The sequence below is a fragment of the Lissotriton vulgaris genome, chromosome 3_1 (genome assembly GCF_964263255.1).
Source record: "Lissotriton vulgaris chromosome 3_1, aLisVul1.2, whole genome shotgun sequence".
NCBI lineage: Eukaryota > Metazoa > Chordata > Amphibia > Caudata > Salamandridae > Lissotriton > Lissotriton vulgaris.
The window spans coordinates 1,476,430,254-1,476,453,678 of record NC_141689.1 but is presented as its reverse complement, the minus strand read 5'-3'; the positions used below and the strand labels follow the sequence as shown (position 1 = coordinate 1,476,453,678).

The 23,425-nt window shown below is 46.5% G+C and overlaps 1 protein-coding gene across 1 annotated transcript in view; it reads right to left on the bottom strand.

The window, feature by feature from the left end:
• Nucleotides 1-23,425, bottom strand: part of SMARCAD1 (SNF2 related chromatin remodeling ATPase with DExD box 1) — an 833,806-nt gene that overhangs the window by 165,253 nt on the left and 645,128 nt on the right. The window contains exons 18-19 of the mRNA XM_086961941.1: nucleotides 7,671-7,788; nucleotides 4,300-4,421 (exon numbers count right to left, since the gene is read on the bottom strand). Of these exons, the coding sequence (XP_086818067.1) occupies nucleotides 4,300-4,421; nucleotides 7,671-7,788 (240 nt within the window). The remainder of the gene's footprint in view (nucleotides 1-4,299; nucleotides 4,422-7,670; nucleotides 7,789-23,425) is intronic.

The following is a 23,425-nucleotide window of genomic DNA, read 5'->3' as shown; positions in this document are numbered from 1 at the left end:
AAAGCTTCTATAAAATGCGAGACCTATTGCATTGCAAATGCTTGATATCTCCTGCCACCTTTCACTGCACATATACGATTGTTTGAGGAAATACGTGAGCCTACGAGGTAAATGTAAATGTAAATGTATAGGCATTTATATAGCGCACTACTTACCCGTAGGGTCCCAAGGCGCTTCGACCGCTGCGAAACCCTTCCTGGCTTCCCTGAGAGATGGTCCCTTAATGGGTATCTCCAGGGTGAGACCAGGCATCCCCGGCGGTCTGGTGGGGCCGTTAGTGAAGATGAGGCAAGCTAATGCCCAGAGTTGCCGAGTGTGATCGCTGATCAGAGTGGGCACCGAGGCGAGAGAATTATCGAGTCCGCTGACCCTGGTCCAGAAACCTGCCGCGCCGGTAATCGAACCCTGGTCCCGGGCCGTCCTCTGCTCTCGGGTCTTCCGCCTCTAACCAGTGAGCCACACTACTTCACTGGCATCTAAATGTTAAAATGTGACTTTATATGCATGTGTATCTCTATATATACATAGATATACATACACACGCACATACACTTCACGATTGCCCTTTGCAGGAAGCCCCGGTTTTATCTGTGGCCCTGCCCAAAAAACAAAGAAAAAACTATCCTAGAGATGTCACTGGTGCTGCTATGCAGCGCATTCGAGAGCCACTCCAGTGTTTCTGTAATGTCTCAGAGGCAGTATCCCTAGTAGAGACAATGCATGTAGTCTATAATACCAGTGACCAAAGTATATTCGTAGCAGCTGTTATTTGCCTATTACCTGTGGGGTGTTACACATGGGTCACCCCCACAGAGATGTTAAAATTATACTTTTAATTTCTTTTAGAGGATGAGTGAAAATTAGGCTGCATGACCTTTGGGGACCTGTATGCAGACATGATCATCACTTCAGAGGTGGACGCACATATAGGGGATGGTTAATAAAGGCAAAGAGTTTAGCATTTTCTTCAGCGCGCATGCACAGGGGACATTTATCTATGGACACGTATCTATCCCCTGAGGTTACAACTGACCTTTAAACTGATCTGAATTCCTGTCGGCTGTGCGGTGTGCTGGCTATTGTTCCTGGTCCCGAAATTGTTTTGAGTGTATCAGCAGGTAAAGGCATTTCGGGTGCCCTAGAGTGTGAGTGAACGAGAGCCAAAATGGTGCATGTTGGGACTTGTATTTCAGGAGAGCGAATGATGTCATTAGCAGGTCTAAATTATAGTCTACGTTGTATGTAACTTTAATTTGTTGATTGTAGGGACCGTGCGCATTAATTAAAATAGCACTTCAAGTATGTATAAGCAGATTTGGTCGGGTAACACCTCAGTTTCATGGTAGTTGCATTTCTGTTGCAGAATGGTCCATTTACAGGCAGGCGAAGATGAGCTACGGTAAAATAGGAATTTTCAGTCCTCAGTGGAATACGAAAAGAAGGTGTAGAGAAGCAAAAATGTGGGGAGCTCAAGTAAGCTCACACTGATATTTCCGAATCAGAAAATAAGACTGATAACTGTTCGAAAGACAAACATGTTCAATTAGAAAACAATTCTAATGTCATTTTATAGAATTACAAAGGAATACATACCAACATAGCCAGAGGCCTGCACTGAGCCCTGCTTCTTACTGCTGACTGATCTGACCACTGGGTTTGATCACGTAGCTTATGAGGTCACTTGACTCAGCTATGGGATCTTGGCACATGTATTTTCACGAGGCAGGACGATGCACGTTTTACAGGTAATTTCTCTACTTACATCTAACCCTGCAGTCGCTTCCTGTAGTACTGCGTCCACGACTCTCACTTCTGTAAAAATAAGAAACAGGCCTTGGCATAGGTCCTCCCCAAGTGAGTTATGGCAACAGGCAGCTGGGAGAGACTTCAACTTTTTGCCTTTGTCACTGCTTGTAGAAGAAAGTGAAGGCGCGGGAAGCGCGCGTTCTGCTGAAACGCCAGCGAAAAGCTGTCGCCGTGAGAGTGGAGGCGCACCTTGCACGCTTTCTACTAAAATATCGCGAGCTAGGACAGGAGATGTGAGTACGCGTTCACAACTCCTGTCCACGTCTCCTGTTTTGTCTCCCTTCTGAAAAAAGCGACAACAATAACTCGCCAAGCGAGTAGCCGCGCTGCATCGCTAGGTGAGACCTAAACCAAGCAAGCAGCTGTGCTGCATCGCTCGGCGAAACCTAAAAAGGAAATGCCTTTCAGTCCAAATCCACATGGGCAGTTTCATGAATGGAATTAAATAGATTTATGAAGGACTACCGGTTGCAGATGTCATGTTCAGTAACATTTTGTAGTACACACCCAAACATTAAAACGCACCATAACTTTCCTTGGGCCAATGAAGAAACACTGCTTTGTGGCTGAGGCGCACACAAACTTATCTTAGCCACGTGCCTGCGTATTGTATTTTAACACTGGCTGCCTAAAGAGTGCTGTGCTGCACCTGTATTACACCTTTTTAAGGCAGGATGGTTGACACAGGGGTGTGGGAGCAGGAGTGGTCTGAAGTCTTGGCAACTCTTGGCAAAAGCTGGGGTGAGTTAGGAACAGATGCGTGAAATCCAAGCACAGGCAGGAACCAGGCACCAGCTTTTATTGTTGCAATACACACTGGTTGTACTACAGAAGGTTCACCTTCTTTCAAGATTGAAACCCCTTGGTGAGTCGTTGGGTTCCTTGGTTACGTTTGAATTCTCAACTCCAGTAGTATTTCTCATTTTTCTCAGCATGAAGACTTTGACATATCCTTTAGTATTAGATGTTTGTCATTGTTTGCCCATTAGACTGGGTGTGAACATGCAGCTGCACTTTAAAAGCAATAGCTGCATTCTCCCAAATTGTGTGATTAACCTTTAAAACCCTCCATAACAAATAGTAGAAGATTACAAATTGGTACCTCCTCTGCATTTTACATGAAACAAATTGATGTAATACACTTCAAACACTAAGTGTCTGTTACAAGTAGGCCTGAGCAGTAAACTCTGCTCCGTTTGTGGCGATTTCCATGCTCTGCGGAGCACGCAGAGATCTGAAAAACTCCGCTCTGCAAAGCAGATCAGAGTTTTTTCCTTGCTCGCCAATGTTAAGTTGGTGAGCGCAAGCGAGAAAAATCAAACGCTGGACTACCTCCCAGCAAGATTTCTCAATGCAGGCGGTCATGGATGGTCGCGACCGCCCGCATTGTGAAACCATCCTTTCACGTTGAGGAAGCTTTCGTTAAAGTAGAAAATCTACTCGAGCGGCAGAAAGAAGAAGCCGGCTTGCGATGCACATGGTGCTGTTCATGCTGATTTTCCAGCACAGGACAAATACCCAGGCTAAAAATCAGTTGGAACAGCGTGACCTAACGCACTCTGCCACTTGTGGAACCCCGCATAGTATGGCAGAGTTTTTTGGGAAACTACGCTGAACTTCGCCCAGTCCTACTTACAAGTCCAAAATAAAATAGAAACCTAAGTGCTAATAAGTGAGCTCATCTCATGTGCGACAGCTTCAGCCAGCTTTTTCTAACTGCATTTTGTGTGCAGGGACTTACAGTTTTTCACATAACAAGTATATGCTTAAAAATCTCAGCATGCAAGTTGTTGTGGTGTTATGTCTTCTATTCTTATCTTTGACTTGTTTCACCGTCATCTCCCTTGCCCCTTTTCTATTCCCCTGCCTTTTGTTTCCCTCTAGCTCTGCAATACACAATCCTACTCTATCATTTTATCTCCTCCTCATTGCTTCCCTTTGTTTGTCACAGACAGCCATACGTATTTCAGGAGGAGACAGATATAAGCAGAGAAAAAGATCTTCAAATGAATTTAGTAGTAAGGGACCAAAGCAATCACAATTTCACACTTCAAATATTATATTTAGCTAATACTGACTTAAGATGTGGTGTTTCCCCCTCCCTTTCTATTCAGTTAGCCACTTTGGATAAAATCAACTCACAATTGCGACCGAACCATCAGTGTTGCAATGATGTGTTCAGTGGTGACATTCATCAGCTACAAATACTTTTAGAATCACTTCTATTTGCCTAAAATAAGCATTTACACTGCACAAATGGATCATTCTTACAAGCAGATGACAAAGCAACCTCTATGTTGATGGTTTAAAAAAGTCTTAAATGGTCACCCCGTCCTCAAACCAATGATCTGCTACATTGTGGCTCACTGTTATACTCTTCCGCTCAGAGCCACGACAAGGGAGCATATGAACACACTTTTGCCACACGCAGTGAAAAATAATTAAAGGGAAGATTGCTCTGAAGCACTTGTACAATCAGAATTTCATTCTTACATTTAGCATAAGTCTTGACATGATCTTCAGCTTCTCAGCTGTGAAATAAGTGCGGTGAAGCAAAGGATGATTGGCCATTTTTCTGAGGTGCATCATGACATTGCACAGCTCTGTGTTTTTTTCTGTAAACAGAAAAGCACAAACAAGTTAATCAGTAAAGCATCACAGAACATACCCAGTGATAATATGTCACAAATGTAGATAATACAGTGCTAATTATTTGTAAAGTACACATGTATCCCGAGGGATGTAACCTGGTGCCAATAAGGACGTGCAGGGTCCTGGCTGGGGCCCAGTAATGAGCGAGCCTACAGCTCTGATTTGCAGAGGGAGGTCCGTCCAGACTTTAGGAGCAATGAATGACAAAGCTCACCTACCAGCTCGGCGGATTTTGAGAGCTAACAGGAACTGGCTGAGCGTAGTAATCTGGTTAGAATGTTGAAGCGGACGTGTTTGTTCCAGTAGGCGGGGCCAAGGGTGAGAGGCACCTTGTAAGTGTGAATGAGAAATATAAAGAGCGCACGTTTGTAAACAGGGAGCGAGTCGGAGACAGAGGAGGCGTCTCCACCACGGCAGAGGACCGTCGCCCCCCCCTGCTTTTAAGCAGTGCCAGGTAGAAACATAAAAAGATAATACCTAGGAGTTATTATCATTTTATGCTTCGTGTCCTGCTGCTTTGCGGGCGGGTGGGTGGGCGCTGCTCCTCTACTCTCAGAGCAGGGGAGGAGTGATTTGCCCAGTCCTAAGTGTGCAATGACTGTTTGGTAGGTCCTCTTGGGCCGCCCAAACCAGTCATGCGCACTTTCCCTGTTCTCCAAGCAGACTGTATTGCAGACTGGATGGAGAACAGGCCCAGCTCTCCAGCCCCTGACTGAGGGCTGTGTCACAGCACTCAAACCAATCACAACACAGCTTGCAGCGTTGTGATTGGCTTAGGAGAGGGAGCCTGGCTGCCTGCTTACTGTTCCTGGAGTCGTAAGCAGGAGAGCAGGAGCAGAGATGCAGGACCTAGCCTCAAGGTAAGATTTTTTTTTTATCCACCCCCTACGCCCACCCACACGTGCCACGCCGGCCGCCACTGGTTGGAGATAATTTAAGTTTTGTGGTGGATGGTGTCTTTCCACAGGTTTATCTTTTGAAATAACACATCATGCACCTACTGGATTCTGGTAGCTTTTAGTGTCACAAGAGGGTACGTGGCTTAGGTCCTAGCTTCTATGGAGCAGTGGGGCCAGAACGTTTCAAATTTGATGAGTCTGGATTACTAAAGTGACAGTGGACTTTTATTGTGAATTGGGTCTTTCGGTCTCAAATAATGAAGAAAAGGACTCAGAGGACAGCTCTGTTTGTTTATTCGAAGCCAGTCAGCACTGCTTAAATAGGAATCAAATAGATTGTACACTGTAAGCCAGTTACAATGCAACAGTCTATCGCCCGATTTGGCTCATACAACAAATTTAGTTAAACTTTTTTGTTTCTATTTTTGGAAAACCACTCCAATGAATAAAGGCAAGTAATTCTTCTCATCAGCGAGCCACCTTTATAGAAGCCTACAGTAAACTCCCTGTAGATGGGAGTTAAATCCATAACACAGATCAGACAGCCGGACCACAATCCAGGTATAAAAACTGAACTGTGGGTAACCTGTTTCAAGAACATTACTAGAGACTGCCCTTTACCAGAGGGGATGGAATTCTAGTGCAACCTGGTTATTCTCTACACTGAAGTCAGCACATCGCAAAATCAGTTTTTTAAACCTGCTCAAAGCAGGTGTGATTGATGCGGACCCGCTGCCTCCAGAGACTCGAGAGAGGCGGGGGAATGATGGTTGACTGATGTCTCGCCCGCTCTCCTGCTTGTCTTGGAAGTCAGCAGAGCAGAGGGAGGTGGCACAATGCTGGGGACATACTTTCGTCTCCAATTGCCATCTTCTTCGTCAGCCAGGGGTCTACACACACCAAGGGCTCAGAGGGACCAGTAGTCCTTGCCGATAACATACATAGCCACTGTCCGCATTGGAGCAGGCTGTATTTTTTCACATTGAAGGCTGAAAGCACAGGAAACAGCCTACAACACAGCCTTTATCACACAGCACACAGGTATTTGTACCTTTAGCACTCGTGTCTTTTCCATGCAGATAAGGTTTTAAAAAAAAGTTAAGGTGTGGATAGTGATAAAGGGAGGTTAGGGCAACTTTCTGGTTTAGGGTTGGATAGTGGTAAGGGTAATTTAAGGGTTTAGAAGTAGGTAGTGGTAAAGGGGGATAAGGATAATTTAAGGGTTTAGAGTTTGGCAGAGGTAAAGGGAGATAAGGATAATGTAAAGGTTTAGGGTTTGGCAGTGGTAAAGGGAGGTAATGGCAGTGCTTAATTTTAGAATGTGGTTTCTGGTTCTCGGCAGTAGCACTTAATTGTCAACGCCGACACTAATGGCAGTCTGCCATATACTGACGGTGTTGATCTAATTTAGAGATATGCACAACAAAAATGATTTATTAATTCAACATACATTAAAAATAACAAATACCTACCACCCTAGCCATTCTTATAGCTTTGTGGGCAAAGAATAGTCTGAATTGTCCCATTCCTGGGAGTTGGATGGTTAGCAGTTGGGTTGGTACTGGCTTAGGCAATGGGTGGAAAGCACAGCTTGGCATCTACCGCCAAACTTCCAATACTTCAGTTTCTTTGAAGATAATTATCCCAGCTCTCAACTCCCTCTCACTTATTTCTATTTTCAAATTAAGTAACCAAGTTCCTCTTTCCTCCCTCTTGATGCACCAATCTGGCTTTGTTCCCCTTTTATGTCTGGCATTACTTAAGAAATTCAGATTTTACTAAAATGATGTGTATAATATACTTACTTATATGGCCTTCAGTCATCCCTCTTCATCCATCCATTTGTTATTGTGCCATTGCCATTTTACTTCCACACTACAACATGGTGCAATGTGTCAGCTCACTTCGCCCTACCCTTCATAATTACGGAGGGTGGAAATCTGACCCCGTACATCGGTCTTTACACAGATAGTAAGGTTCACATAACATCTTTACCATGCCTCCTAGCACTGCAAATTTCCGGCAATAGCCTTTGACTGACCACTCACCGATTTAATTTCCTGGAATGCTAAAACATTGTTTTGTTCTAGAAATGTTCTGGAAGGTTTTTTGGTCAACTGCACATGGAAAAAGGGAAGTGAGGTAGAAGGCACAGAATGTTCCTTTACATGCAAGAGAGATTACTTTGCCAAAAGGGCTATTGTCAATTACAAGAGAACTTGGATCTCTTTGCAGCTATTCAAGGTTTTCAAGTCCTATCAGCGTCAGAGACCTTATTCCAAAAGACAAAAACACGTGAGGAATACAACATACCTGTACTGTTAATTGATTTTTTAAATCCATTGAATAAGTTCACATATAGTTCTTCCTGTTTTTCCGACATTGGGCAGAAATCTATCACATCCTGCTTTGGAGGCAACTGTTTAAGAACCTGAAAGAGGATAAAGGAATAAGAAAATCAAAACACCCCGCAGCCGTTTTCCCACAGTACAATTTGACAAGTGTTCTGCTATAAAAATGATGACTTTGCTTCTTTCTTTCTCATTCCTTTTTTTGTTTTAACCACGCACATGATGAAAAGTAATGATTAACACTATTCTGCTGAACCAAAAACTGCCTCAAACTCCCATAAAAGATTTTTAGTAAAGGATTAAAATTGCTTACTTTTTCTAATCCTACTCCACGATCGAATTGCGCCAGTTGAGTATTTCCTAGGGGGTCCTGTTTAGTAGCTTTGTGTACAGTATTACATATTGCAAGAGAGAAAATGGAATGCCTCAGTTACATAAGATAAAGAAAAAATACAACTGCAGAAATGGGAATGTGGAGGGGTGAAAAGATTTCTTGACCGTGATGAATTCTGACTTCTGGAGAAAAGGTGCACACTAAGTTCTTTATGTAAACAATGACTTTCAGGTGATGAGAAGGGACTAAGGAATGTCGGTGTATGCTCAGCAGGAACACCAATGGGTTAAGTGCCAATCTATTTAACTAAGATTACTGCCTTGAAAACAAACTGATCGTTCAATTCTGGGACCTTAAGTTACCTCAACAACAGAGAAGCCGGTTGGAGGGAAGGTAAATAAAGCATGCGAGGGCAGCGCTAGACAAATACAAGGGACAAAACAAGAAGTCAGAACCACATGTGGGAGAGCAACAGAGCATAGGGGCGGGTTGAGTAGGACAGGAAAGAAAGAGCGAGCAACATGAAACACAGGGCAGAGAGATGAGAGAGCAACACAGACCGGGGCTGGGAGAGAGAGCACGGGGAGAAATACACCAGGTAGACAGCCAGAAAACATATGCACTTGAGCAATAACACTAAAGTAGTTCCCTAAAAGTGAGCAGCGGGAGAAGACAAGTACAGTGACCATGATCTAGGGGAGGAACAAACTCAAGATGGAAAAGGCTAGTCATCCAATAGGAATTAGTAAATGAAAGCAACAATAAAGCCAACTAATAGTAAGCAATGGGCAGGCTTTAAGCTCGCTGTACATTCCTGGTAGTCTGACAATATCTTTCTGAACTAGACAGCTGTGCCGTAGAGTAGGCTTCAACTAAAAATGAGAATTTGCACCAGCAGGTCAATTGGGCTATTTTATGAGTTTATGTTCACATTACTAAGAGACTTAACAGAAGCCCAGGCTCTGGAATGCCCACTAAAATTTTACATCACAGAAAGTAGTAACTTCGCAATCTGTACCAGTCTAGCTGTGCAAAATGCACTTTTTCTCTGGGAGGATCTCCACATAGAACAGGAAATCAAAGAGAAGGGGGACTGTTATTACTGCTACTTTCTGGTCCTGATGAAGTAAAAGGGCCTGCACCCTATCCTAGATCTGCCAGCCCTCAACTACTTCATCAAAAAGGAAAAGTTCAAGATGCTCACTATAGCTACAGTCTTGTCTGCCCTAGACCCAGGAGACTGGATGGTAGCGCTAGACTTGCAAGATGACTATTTTCACATTCCTGTCCAGACGACTCATCAGCGCTACAAGTGGTTTGTGGTAGACCACAAGCACTATCAGTTCATAGTGCTCTCCTATGGCCTTACCAGCGCTCTTCGGGTGTTCACCAAGGTGAAGGTGGTTGTCGCAGATCATCTGTGCAGGTCAGGGGTACCAGTCTTCCCCTATCTCGACTGGCTGTTGAAGGTCGGTTTTCGGCAGACCTCCTGTATTAGCTGGAGTTCACTACCAATGTGCTGAAGCCACACCTGACTGCCTCTCAGACGATCCCTTTCATCGGAGCAGTTTTGGAAATGGTGCAGTTTTAGGTCTCTCCTACCTAACGGCAAGTCCAGGATATTTGGGCTATGATACTTTTGTTTCAGCCCCTATCCTGGATTTCGGTGAGACTTAGCCTGAAGCTCCTTGGCCTCCTGCATCCTGCTTGTGACTCATACTCGCTGACATCTGAGGGCTCCGCAGTGGGACCTGAATTTCCAGTGGGCACAAAATAAGGGAAATCTCTAAGATATGGTTCAGATCTCGGAGGGAACTGCACTAGATCTGCAGTTTGGGTTAATGAAAAGCAATTGGGTCAGCATCAGACCCTTCTTTCCTCAAACAGATGCATCATTTCCGACAAGGGGCAGCCATCTTGGTGAGGTGGAGATCAGTGACGTAACAGCTCCGCAGCCCGGTGGTGCGGTCACCCCTGAGCTCCATGGGGCCCCCTCTTGCACGGGCAGCGAGCCCTAGCCTGAGAGCTCCTGACTGGGTCCAGAGCAAGGGGGCCCCCAACATGTACTTTGCAGAGAAGCCCCCTCAAATTTATTTACACCACTGGTGGAGATTAGAGGCCTCTGGTCTCCCGCAGAATCTGTACTCCACCTCAACCTCCTGGAGCTTTAGGCAATCCAGCTGGCATTAAAAGCCCTTCTAGCCTCCATCAAGGGAAGTGCAGTGCAGGTGATCACGGACAACACCACAGTCATGAGGTACTGCAACTAACGGGGCGGGGTGGCATAATGGACCCGTTTTTAAAGAGGCCCCTCGTCTCTGGACACGGCTGGAACAACAGGCATTTCCCTGGTGGTGCATCAGCTGGCAGGCTCTCTGAATGCCAAGGCAGACAAACTCAGCCGAAGCGGATCACGAATGGCGTCTCCATCTGGCTGAGGTGCAAGGTATCTTTAATCAGAGGGGACAGCCTTGGTTAGATATGTTCGCCACCGCAGAGAATGCGCACTCTCAGCAGTTCTGCGCACTGGAGTTTCCAAGGAGGCTCTTGCTAGTTCCTCTGATCAGGCTGCCCTTCTTGAGGATCTTTTGTCGCAGCAGCAGGGGAAGGTACTCCACCCGAAGTCTGTAATTTTGTTTGGCAGCCAGGCATCTCTCCACCATAAACAGTATACGCCTCCTGTTGGGCAAGTTTGAGGCAAAGTGTGCAGAAAAGCAGGTTGACCCACTTTAGTTTCCCTTTCTCAGGTTCTTCTTTTTATTCTTTTCCTTGCCCAGCAAGTTTCTGGTCTTGGCACCTTAAAGGGTTATCATTCTACCATTTCAGCCTTTCTGCGGTTGCCTGACCACATTTATAGGTTCTTGAAAGGTTTGCAACATATATTTCCACCTTCTACCTTTATCACGCTTCCGTGGGACCTTAATTTATTTATTTAAGCAATTTTTAGAGCGCAACAAATACCCGTGGGTGTCTCGGCGCTGAGGACGTGGATAAGGTATTAAGACAGATTGCTGTTTATTGAGTGAATAACCAGGTCTTTAGTAGCTTCCTGAAAGAGAGCAACGTTGGGCATGTTTGATTTGTGGGGGAAGGGAATTCCATAGTTTTGCCGTGGCTACAGGGAATCTTTTGTCTCCCCATGAGACCTTGTATGTACGGGGGACCGTCAAGAGATTGGCAGAAGAGGATTGCAGATTTCTGCAAGGTGTGTGAGTGGACAGGGCTCTCCTTAGATAGATGGGACCGGAGTGATGGATTGCTTTATAGGCTATGCATAGTGCCTTGAATTTAATGCGGTTGGGAATTGTGAGCCAATGTAGCTTTTTCACAACTGCAGAGATGGGTTGATGCTTAGGGGTGCCTGTGATGATCCTGGCGGCAGCGTTTTGTATCAGCTGTAGTTTGCTTATGACTTTTTCTGTGTGTTCAGGAGTAGTCTGTTGCAGTAGTCTATTTTAGTCATTACCAGGGAGCTTATCAAGGTTTTCCCTATGTTGGAGGGAAGGAATGGCAGTAGTTTTTTGATTACTCAGTAAATGGAAAGCAGAGGCGGTGATGGCATTTGCGTGGGCTGCAAAGGAGAGTTTGTCATCGAAGATGACACCAAGGTTTCTTACTTTCTGTACTGGAGGTAGGGGGGGGGGGGGGCTAGTTCAGTAGGCCACCAGGAAGGTGACCATGCGGGGTGTAGGTTGCCGAAGATCATGACCTCTGTCTTATCAGAGTTTAATTTTAAGCAGTTTTTGTCCATCCAGGAGCTGATAGCGATCATGCCTGCTTGGAAACTGGCAGCTATTTCTCCTCGTTGTTGTTGTTGATAGCTAGCACCAGTTGTGTGTCATCGGCATAGGTGGTTAGCCCCATCCCATGGGCTTTGATGGTTTTGGCCAGGTCCGATACATAGATATTAAATAGTGTGGGACTGAGGGAAGATCCCGGTCGCACCCCATATGGGAGTGTGAAGGAGGGGGGAGTTGAACTTTCCGAGGCTCACTAGCTGGGAGAGGTTTGCCAGGAAAGAGGCTAGTAATTCTTTGGCCTTGTATGTGATCTCTTCGACACGGCTGATCAAGGTGGCATGATCGACCGTGTCAAAAGCGGCCGACAGGTCCAGCAAAACTAAGACTGCTTTCCCGCCTAGGTCTCTTGTGGCTCTGATCTCATCTGCGGCTTTGACGAGTGCCGTTTCAGTGCCATGGCCTGTCCTAAACCCAAATTGTGATTCATCGAGGAGGTTATTTTCCTCAATGAAGCAGGCCAGTTGTGTGTTCATTAATTTTTCGAAGATTTTGGCTGGGAATGGGAGGGCAGTGATCGGTCTGCAATTTTTGGTGTCTAAAGGGTCTAGGTGTTGTTTTTTAAGGAGGGGCTTGATGATTGCCCTTTTCCAGGTTTCTGGATAGATACTTGAATTGAACATGATGTTGCATTTTTCTGTCAGTTTGGGTGCTTGAAGGTCTGGGATGAGTTTTGATACCAAGGTGGGACGGGTCTGTGGGGGAGCCTGACTTGATTGTGAGGATGAGGTCGTGAACTTGTGAAACGGCAACTTGATTAAACTGAGTGAGAGCGGGCATTACGTTTTCATTAATGACCGAAGAAGGCGAGGTGACCTTTGATTGAGATGGAGTAGTTCTGTCCTGTAACTCCAGTTCTGTAGTAGGGGTATCTCTGTTATAGTCATAATCTAGTGAATAGTCCCGCCCATGTGCGTGGACCCCGGCAATCAAAAATAATCTCTTAAGTTGTCAAATCATGCAGAAACTGCAAAGACACTTAAGAGAGAATTTAAAGACAAATAATGCAGCCTATATCCACAGGCTACGCTGTCCAGTACTTCAACTAGAAATTCCACCAAACAACACCACACACAACACAGCCTGCCCAGTTTCTACCATAGAGAAACTTGCCTTCACCAGTAAAAGACTCTGGAATGATAGAGAAGAAGGCATGGACAGACAAGCCCCATAGGATGCCATTATGTGGCTTAAATAGGATACTGTGCCTTTAAGAGAACTTTCCAGCACTTTCTCCCAGTATCCCAGAATGCATAGCAGGTCCCTCTTACTTTCAGTTCTTTTTGAAGGCGTAGCACGCCAGACCTGTAGCATTCCTTACATGAAGAATTATCTCCACCGGGGAGGAGGGCGGGCGCTTATGACTATAACAGAGATACCCCTGCTACAGAACTGGAGTTACAGAAACTACTCCTTCTGTAGTAGGGGATCTCTGTGTATAGTCATAATCTAGTGAATAGAATGGCAATGGCAAGCCCATCCCCACACCAAAGCGGCGCTGGAGAAAGAACTTAACACCACTATTGTTCGAACAAATTCCGCAGCGAAGCCTGTCCAACCTGAGCATCTGCCCTGGCATCAGTGTCCAGACAGTAATGCTTGGCAAAGGTATGAACCGACTTCCAAGTGGCTGCTTTGCAGATTTCAGCAATCGGCACGTTACGGAGCAAGGCTGTCGTGGCAGCTTTGCCCCTGGTGGAATGAGCCTTAGGCTTACCTCCTAAGGTCTTATTAGCTTTTCGGTAACACAATTGTATGCAGGACACAATCCACCTAGAAATGGACTGCTTAGAGGTAGCAAGACCCGTCCTGACTGATCCATAATTGATAAACAACTGGTCAGACCTACGAATATCTTTGGTTTTATCCAGATAACATTTCAACACCCTCCTAACATCCAGGGAATGGAGAGACCTTTCCGCTGGAGACGAAGGATTCTGAAAAAACGTAGGCAAAGTTATGGTCTGGTTGACATGAAAATCAGAAATAACCTTGGGAAGAAATTTAGGGTGAGTACGCATAACAACCTTAGCAGCATGAAATACAGTATAAGGTTCTTGGCAACACAACGCCTGAATTTTACTCACCCTGTGGGCCGATGTAATGGCCTCCAGGACAGGTGCTGCAACGAAGCCTTATGAATAGGTTCAAAAGGCTCCTTCATCAACCTGGACAGCACCATATTCAGTTCCCATGAAGGCGAAGGAAGCCTGACAGGAGGGAATACTTTCTTCAAGCCTTCCAAAAAATCTTTTATCACAGGGATCTGGAAGAAGGAAGTCTGTGAAGGGCATTTCCTGTAGGCAGTCAATGCAGCGAGATGAACCTTAATGGAATGAACATTAAGTCCAGACTGCGCCAAATGTAGAAGCTAAGGAAGGATGACATCTTCCTTGCACGTCGTCGGGTCATGGTTCTTAGACTGGCACCAGATACAGAACCTCTTCCACTTGTAAGCATAGGAAGTCAGAGTGGAAGGTCTCTTAGACTCCTTCAGTATGTCCATGCAATCATCGGGCAGATTCAGATGGCCATATTGCACTATCTCAGGAGCCATGCCGCCAAACTCAAAGACGAGAGGTTGGGGTGTAACATCTGTCCCCCGAACTTTGTGAGAAGGTCCGGCCTGCACGGCAGCCGAATGTGAGGAAGGAGAGACCGGTGAAGCAGGTCTGTGAACCACCACTGTCTGGGCCATTCCGGGGCAATGAGTATCATCCGAGCTCTGGACCGGGCCAGCTTGATGAGCCACGCCGGAATCAGGGGAATGGGCGGAAAAGCGTACAGAAAGCTGTTCGACCAGTTGATCCATAACGCATTCCCCAGCGTCCCCTGCTGGTAGTACTTGGAGGCGAAGTCTCGGCATTTGCTGTTTTCGGCGGTGGCGAACAGATCTACGTCCGGAGTTCCCCACCTTACGAAGACCTCTCCTAGTACTTCGTCGTTTATGACCCATTCGTGGTTTTCCTGAACCAGTCTGCTCAGTGCGTCCGCCTGAACATTCTGCACACCTGGCAGATGGGTAGCCGTTATCGTCAGTCCTCTGGCCAGAAGCCAGTGCCAGATCGTCTGCGCCTCCTGCGACAGAGTGCGTGATCTCGAGCCCCCCTGCTTGTTGAGGTAATACATCGTGGTGGTATTGTCCGTCTGTACAAGCAGAGAGTTGGTCTGAAAGGACGGAAGAAAGGCCTTCAGTGCCAAGTGAACAGCTCTGAGTTCCAGGAAATTGATGTGATACGTGGCCTCCATCGGGGACTACGTTCCTTGAATCTGTAGGTTTCCGGAGTGCGCTCCCCAGCCCTGGAGAGAAGCATCCGTCACGACAGTCTGCGTGGGAATGTCCTTGTGGAAGGGAACCCCTCTGAGGAGATTCTCCACTGAACACCACCACTTCAGAGACTGAAGAGCATGCAGAGATAGCCGTATCTTGTCGTCCCAAGATCCTTTCCTCTGATCCCACAGGTCTTCCAAGCACTCCTGCAGCGGTCTCATGTGCAGCCGTGCGTGTGGTGTCAGGAAGATACAAGAGGCCATCGATCCCAGTAGAGAAGACACCGTCCTCACTGTTGTAGATGGAGTGGTCATAAGAGCCTGAGCCTTCCGAAGGAGTGATAATCGTCGCTCTTCCGAAGTAGACACGCTTGCTGACAGCGTATTGATGGAGGCTCCCAAGTACTGTATGCATTGGACCGGAGTCGGGACAGACTTGGACATGTTGATGTGCAACCCCAGCTTGTTCAAGAGAACGCACGTCTTCTGGAAGTGTGCTTGCGCTTCCGAGAAGGAGGATGCCTTGATCAACCAATCGTCCAGGTACGGGTAGACAAACACCTTTTTCTTCCGTAGGTGTGCTGCTACCACCGCCATGCACTTAGAAAATGTTCTCGGCGCAGACTTTAGTCCGAATGGGAGTACCTTGTATTGATAATGATTGGCGCCGACTTGGAACCGCAGGAACTTCCTGTGTTTGTGTGCAATGGGCACATGGAAGTGCGCATCCTGTAGGTCTATAGCACATAGCCAGTCTCCCTGCTGAAACTGAGGATAAATCTGATGCAACGACAGCATGCAAAACTTTTCCCTGCGAATCCATCTGTTTGCCTGTCGCAAGTCCAGAATGGGCCTGAACTCGTTCTTGTCCTTCTTGCGAACCAGGAAGAACCGGGAGTACAGACCTCTTCCTCTCTGAGACAGAGGTACGTCTTCTATCGCCCTTTTCCTTAACAGGATATCTGCTTCCGCCTGAAGCTCGCGCAGCTGAAACTGCGAGCCGACCGGTGGAATTGCTGGAGGCGGGCTGGTGAACCGAAGACTGTATCCATTGCAAACAATATTCAGCACCCACTTGTCCTGAGTAATGTTTCTCCACTCTGCCAGAAAAAATTGAATGCTTCCCCCTACCGGAGTGGGTAACAGATCCGGGGGAAGTAAGTGCTCAGGGCCTAGACCTGGCCGGGCCTTTGGTCGCTGGAGCCGACTGTTGGCCTCCTCTGCCCTTCTGGCATTTCTGGAACGGCTTACGGAACTGTTGATGTTGCTGCAACTGTCCCGAAGGTTGGCCACGTCCTCTGCCCTGCCCACCGAACCTCCGTTGGAATGGGCGGTACGATTTCTTCGCTTCTTTGGGCTTCTCCAGGCCCACAGCCGTGAGCGTTTCGGCCTCCGCCTTCATGCGGGCCATTTCGTCATCTGCATGTTTCCCAAAAAGGGTCTCGCCAGAGAATGGAAGGTTGGCTACCCTTTGCTGTGCGCTAATAGGGATGAGTCTGCTCGAGCGCTGATAATCTGATTCGCTACCAGCATCCCTTCGTTCAGCACTTCCTGGAAGTCATCCCACTTCTCGCGAGGCAAGTGTTCCGCAAACTGCTGGAGGGAGTCACAGAGGGCGCGGTCGTAGTGTCCCAACAAAGCCGTGGCACTCGCAGCCTTCATAGAGGTCGCCGATGTTCCACCGACTTTCCTTCCAGCTGAATCCATCCATCTAGACTCTTTATCCGGGGGAACCGTGGATGACGGGGTGGTGGCATGTTGTTTGCGGGCCACCGTCACAATCACAGAATCCGGAGGAGGTTCCGCCCTTAGAAAGGCCGGGTCCGAATCGGGAGCCCGGTATTTTTTCAGCAATCTCGATGGGGCCGCCTTATTCACTGCAGGGGTGAGGAAAAGGTCCATGGCCGGTTCCTCCAGGCCCGGCACCAGAGGCAGCAGTGGACGAGACAGGTGTTTCTGGTGCAGTGTCTCGAAAATGACTGATGTCTTAGGCATGGGCACCGTCAAAGATATGCCCAATTTGGCAGCGCCTCTCAAAAGAACATCATGGAACGCCACCAGGTCATCAATCGGAGACACCCTCGTGTCCGGTGATCCCGACAAGGTCGGAGAGTAGTCCCTGGTCCCTGAGGACCTGGTGCGAGAGTGAGATCTGTGCCTCCTATGGCGGTGTCTCGACCGCGTGGACGACCTTTGTCGCGATCGCTCCTTCCTCCTAGAGCGAGAGCATGATCTCCTGGCCCGTGGACGCTCCACAGGTTTCCGTGGGGGCGTCTTCCTCGGTTCCTCCTGGGGTCTAGGTCTAGGGGTCCCCTTAGGAGGTGTCGGCAGAGGAGGCAATGACGTTGATCTCGGCGGAGGGACCGGGGGTATCACCGACCGAGGGGCAGGCCCATGCGGTGGAAGCGGTGGTAGTGGTCGTCCTGGCGGAAGTGGAAGGTTGGTAGGAGGGTCCTCCTTAGGTACAGGAGGAGGGGCGACCTAGGCCGAGTTGGTGTATACACCACCGAGCCCGGTGACTCCTTCGGCGAAGGGGACTGCGACCCAGCCCCTTCAGCAGGCGATCGCTTTCTCTTGAGTCCTCCACTAGATCCGACCTGACTTCTTGCGCCAGAACTCCTCTTGCGCCGTTTAGGAGAGTTGGAGCGACTCCTAGACGCCGATCTCTTCCTTCTCGACGCTGAGTGTCGCTTTTCCGGCATCGAACGTCGCCTCCGCGACTCTGGTGTCGAACGCCGCCTCCGCGCTGTCGACCTCTTCTTCCTCGACATCGAACGCCACCTCCGCGACGTCGACCGTTCCATTCTCGATGACGAGTGTCGATTCCTCCTTCTCGAGGTCCTCGACGTCGAGGAGCCCCTCGACGCCGACCGTTGTCTCGACGGCGACTGGAGGGTGCCTCTGAGGGTCATCTTGGGGTTGGTGTGAATCTGGAAGTGGAGGTGTTCGGCGGCGGAGAAGGTGTCGTCGGCGTCAGTCGTGATGCGGATGGTGTTCTTGTGGACGATGGCGATTCCTCCTCCGGTCTGGTTGACGCGGTCCCTCCTGATGATCTTGTATCCATCTGGGATGGCGATGGCGATGTCGGGGGCTGAGGAGGCGTTCATCCATGTTTCAGTGAGGAAGGCGATGTCTGGTGAGGTTGTGTCGAGCAGGTTCCAGAGTTCGACGGTGTGTCTGTGGACGGAGCGGGTGTTGAGCAGGATGCACTTGAGATCGCTGCTGGGGTTTGGCTTTGCTGGTGCGGTGCATGTTCGGAGGCAGGTGAACTTGCAGGTGGTGCAGGTGAAGGGTCTGTGGAAGCGTCTCGGGCGGCTCGGCAGCAGGTGGGGTGCCGGCCGGCATTCAGTGCGTAGAGGGCGGCGTCGTCGTAGGTCTGTCGGGTCGTCTTGCATAGTCGGCGGGGGCCAGGGATCCTGGCACTGGGCGCGGTCCAGGAGCGGACGGGCGCAGACGGGCTTACCTTTGGCGCGCCTTAGGCGCACAATCGGCACGCCCGCTGCGCGTGACCGCTGCGCGTACGCGCGGTCGCCATTTATGGCGAAGTGGGAGGGAGGAGCAGCTGGAAGGCGGGAGCGGGGAGGGCACAAAACAAAGAGGGGGCGTGTCCGTTTGCACGGCGGCGGGAAGCGGGGCGGGAAGGCACAGGGGGCTGGGTGACAACACCTAAGACCAGCAACGTGCAGGGGGGGTACCAGGGACAACAGTACAGGGCAAGTAAACAAATCGGAGGCAAAAAACGATTAAACCAGGGACAAAAGTACAGGGCAAGTAAACAATTAGGAGGCAAAAAAAGATTAAACAGTCAGACAGTCACAATGGAGACACGCAATATGGCGGAGGGGCGAGGCAGGCACAACGAGGCTTTAGGCAGCAGCGAGGCGGGGCACACACACAGCTGGTGGCCGTGCGGCGCAGAGGTGTCCTGCGAGCAGGTCACACTCACCTGCGCCGCGCGGTCGCCATTTATGGCCAAGTGGGAGGGAGGAAGGAGCAGCGGGGAGGGCACAAAACAAAGAGGGGGCGTGTCCGTTTGCACGGCGGCGGGGAGCGGGGCGGGAAGGCACACGGGGGCTGGGTGACAACACCTAAGAACAGCAACGTGCAGGGGGGGTACCAGGGACAACAGTACAGGGCAAGTAAACAAATCGGAGGCAAAAAACGATTAAACTAGGGACAACAGTACAGGGCAAGTAAACAATTAGGAGGCAAAAAATGATTAAACAGTCAGACGGTCACAATGGAGACACGCAATACGGCGGAGCGGCGAGGCAGGCACAACGATGCTTCAGGCAGCAGCGAGGCGGGGGCACACACACAGCTGGTGGCCGTGCGGCGCGGGGGTGTCCTGCGAGCAGGACACCCTCGCGGACTTAGCTACCGACCTGGCAGTATCTTCTTACTTGCCCGAGATCTGCGGCTATGCTGATGCAAATATGCTAACTATCAGAAAATACATTTATTGGGGCTTTTTTAATTTACCAATGAGTACTCTCCTCCTACCACTGAGGTTCGATCTAACACTCAATAGCATGCATTTGATAACTGCCCTATAATCATTATTGTATTCCGTGTGGCCCTGGTCAACTGTGGACCTGGCTTCCTGTAGGGCACTTTTAGTGGAATTAATTTCTTGTGATAAAAAGTCTGCACTATATGGCTGAAACATGTCAAGAACCTATGAGTAATAGCTAAAATGGGAGAACTATGGAATTACCCTGCTAAAATAACCAAAGAAATTATTAAGAAATTGAAAAGAAACCACTGGGAGAGTGCGATAATGTCGCTCTGGAACAATCATGTCTATTGGAGGTCAACAGAACAGTTTTTGTTATACTAATGTATACCTCGCTTTGAGTTATACATGGACAGAATGTATCCAGTTCAATTCTCCCGACTGTTCCCCAACCACATTGATAAGAGCAGGGCATAAATTGAGTTTCACATAACTTTCTTTATTTAGATATATAAAAACATATCTTTAAAAGATTCTTCCAGCACATTAATACAATCTTACAACTTAAAAGAGATTAAAAAATGAAGAAAATAAAAACAGAGTGCAATGTGGCTTTCTTATCGGTGCTTACTGCAGCGTCAATTTAGAAATTAGCACTCCCGGACAATGCAGGTGGAGTTAGATGCACATTATTCTGCGCAGTGGTCCAATTTTTCTAAGAGTCTGTAGGCATACTGAATAAATTTGGCCAGTTTTATGTTTAAGTCAGTGTTCTCTAAGGACAGAGCAGCAGTAATGGCGTGTCTGCAAGTCCGAACTCCCAACCTGTTCCATTCCGGCCTGAGTAGGCGTCTGCGTTGGGAAATGAAGAAGGGGCATATACAAAGCACGTGCAAAAAAGTTTCGTTTGCTGACCCACACCCTCTGCACGTTTGATCAGCCTTTTTTTGACGCCATGCAGAGAGATTTTGTAGGAAGCGCCAATCTCCCAGTCTTAGGGCGATCAGGCATCGCTTTAGATGATAAGAGAATGTTATTGACAGATAGTTTGCCGGCTGAAGTCGTTTATAGGAGTTGGCTACTGCCCAAGCATGGCTACGTTTCGCAAGGAGAGCTTTGTCTATGATCAGGGATTTCAGTCTTATAACTTTTTAAATTGTGTTTTTGAAGGCAGTCTGGCTTGGGTTAAGGGCCAAGAGATCCGCAGCAGACGTTTGTTGGATATAGTCGTTTAGGAGGCGGCCGTAAGTTCCTCCCGGATTGCTCACACTAATTTCATTCCAGACCAGGAGTTCCAGGGTACCAGCTTCTGCCTTCCTTAGTTTGTGGATCAGATTAAGATATGATAAATTGAGTTGTTTTATTTTATCAGCATGTAATCAAGGAGGGTCATAAATAAAGAAATGTAGCAATATAAATAACTGAGTATTGTGAGTTGAAAGAGCGAACAAGACTGCATTGCTACTTTCTGCTCTATAACATATTTTTAAATATAAATTTTTTGGGAAATGCACATTTGCATATGTTTGATTTTTGAACTTTTAAGTCAATTGCCCATGGATACATTTTATCTGAAGTTGTATATTTAATTTGTTTGCCTAAATGCATTGATTGTTATACTTTTATGGCTATTTCAGTCGAAATATAGTTTGATGATGATAATGAACTTTAATAAATCAGTGTTAAACTATTTACATAAGTTAGCATTAATTAATTTGAAAAAACAAATTAAACAATTGTTAAATATAACTTTATTCACTTTGTAACCCTATATAACTACAAATCCATCAACTACTACTAAAATATAACTTATTACTAATTGAACTAAAATAAACCTTATAATTTCAGTTTTAAATTCAGTATATACTTTTTTTTATTCAGCTAAAAATAATCTATATATATATATATATAAAAACGAAAGTATGTCTGTCTGTCTGTTTGTCCTTTATGCATTACTACACCATTCATCCGATCGCCATGAAACTTTGGGAAGTTGTTGAGTACACTCCCGCGAAGGTTTCTGTCAAAAATATATATATATTTTTTTTTTTTTAAATCGGCCCCCAGGGCCCTCAATCTTTCGAATACTGAAATAGACAGCGAATTTGCGAGCATCGCCGACAGTTATGACCCCCAAACGGAAATCGATTGGCCAATCTATATCAGAAGCACAAAAGAAAAAGGCATTACGAGCTTCAGAAACAGACGAGCAACGGGAAGCAAGATTAGGAGCTGTTCGAATACAAACTGCTCAAGCCCGTAATTCTCAAACGAACGAGCAACGAGAATCAAGATTTCAAGCCGATCGAGTACGCACTGCTCAAGCCTGTTCTTCTCAAACGAACAAGCAACCAGAATCAAGATTGGAAGCCACACTTAGAAATGTTTTCAAAAATAAAATGAATAAGTTTCAATAACAATGACACAATGTAAATTTAATGTTATAATGAGTTTCCTTGAATTTCCTTTCTTCTGAGATCGCAGCAACGCGCAACGGGTAAGCTAGTGACTAATATAAAACAAATTAACATAAATTTACACATTTCTAATTTAAACAGCGGCGCACCCTATCCCTCTACAAAGCGAACATGCTACAACACTATAAATTGCTAATATTCCCAAATCAATACTAAATCACTCAAAATTAAAAACTATAGTATATAAAATTAAGAACAATTATACCAACAATACTAACACCTAAAATATTATAGTAATTAAAACATTAAAATCTATAAAACTTTTTTTTTTACTTTTACTGAAAATATTAAAACATTTCTAAAAACGATAGTTAGCAAAAACCAATGTTCTTGACAATATTCTAAATATTCTATACCAAAATATTTTTGAATCACAGTTTTTTATACGATATTTATGCTTTCCGATACTTCAAACTTGCCATTTTGACCAAACCACGACCAGTGGCTAGATCACCAACCCATATATTCCTTGTAACTAATTTAGCAATACTCAATCTAAAGCGACACCTAGGATGATTTCACCCTGCAACAACATTGATCAACTGCTACAATATTTTGATGGAAGGGACGTTTTGTCTATTAAATAAATGCTAAGGGCGAGATGATCTTGGCTTCAGCACCACTGGAGCTGGCTGCGCTAAGGACAAGACAATCTCGCCCTAAGCACTTAAATAGCTATAATGAAGTCTTCGTAGTTAAATAAACCTTCCATTTCATGCACTTATTCCATAGAACAAATGTTCCACCTTTCTTGAATGTAAACAGTGGAGTAACACAAAGCAAAAACAAGTATAACAAAATAAAAGTGTAGTGGGTAAAGAGGGGGAGAGAGCGTCACACGCCAGAATCTTCCCTCCATAATAGCAGATAATCTAAACCGGCATGAAAAATATTTTGGAAACATAGATAGACAAACCCTTGACATTCTGAGAGATGAACTGAGTTTGCACATAACACTGCCCAGAACTCTGCAGAACCACTAAGACCTTTCCTGGCACTCAGCTCTTGTGCTATTAAATGACCAATTTACAACCAGTCAGTCTAGTTATCAGTGAGCACATGGAAATGTTATGGATAATAGACATCCAATATTCAAAGCCACAAAAAAGAGATGCTGAAATTAAGTTGAAGGGGAAAAAAATCAAAATGCTGCATAGAGTGCCTGTGACTGACAATATCATGACAGATGGTCCAATCCATCAGCTTTCGAACACACATTCTCAAAATCTGTGTTGTACACAAATCAACAGTGTGGAATTCTTTCTGTGTTATAAGAATCTCACTCAAAGGTAAACAGATGTACCTGGATAACTGATTTCCTTGTGCTGTTCTGCAGATAAAGGCTAGGATTACTTCAAGTTAAGCATCAAGTTTTTGATTCCA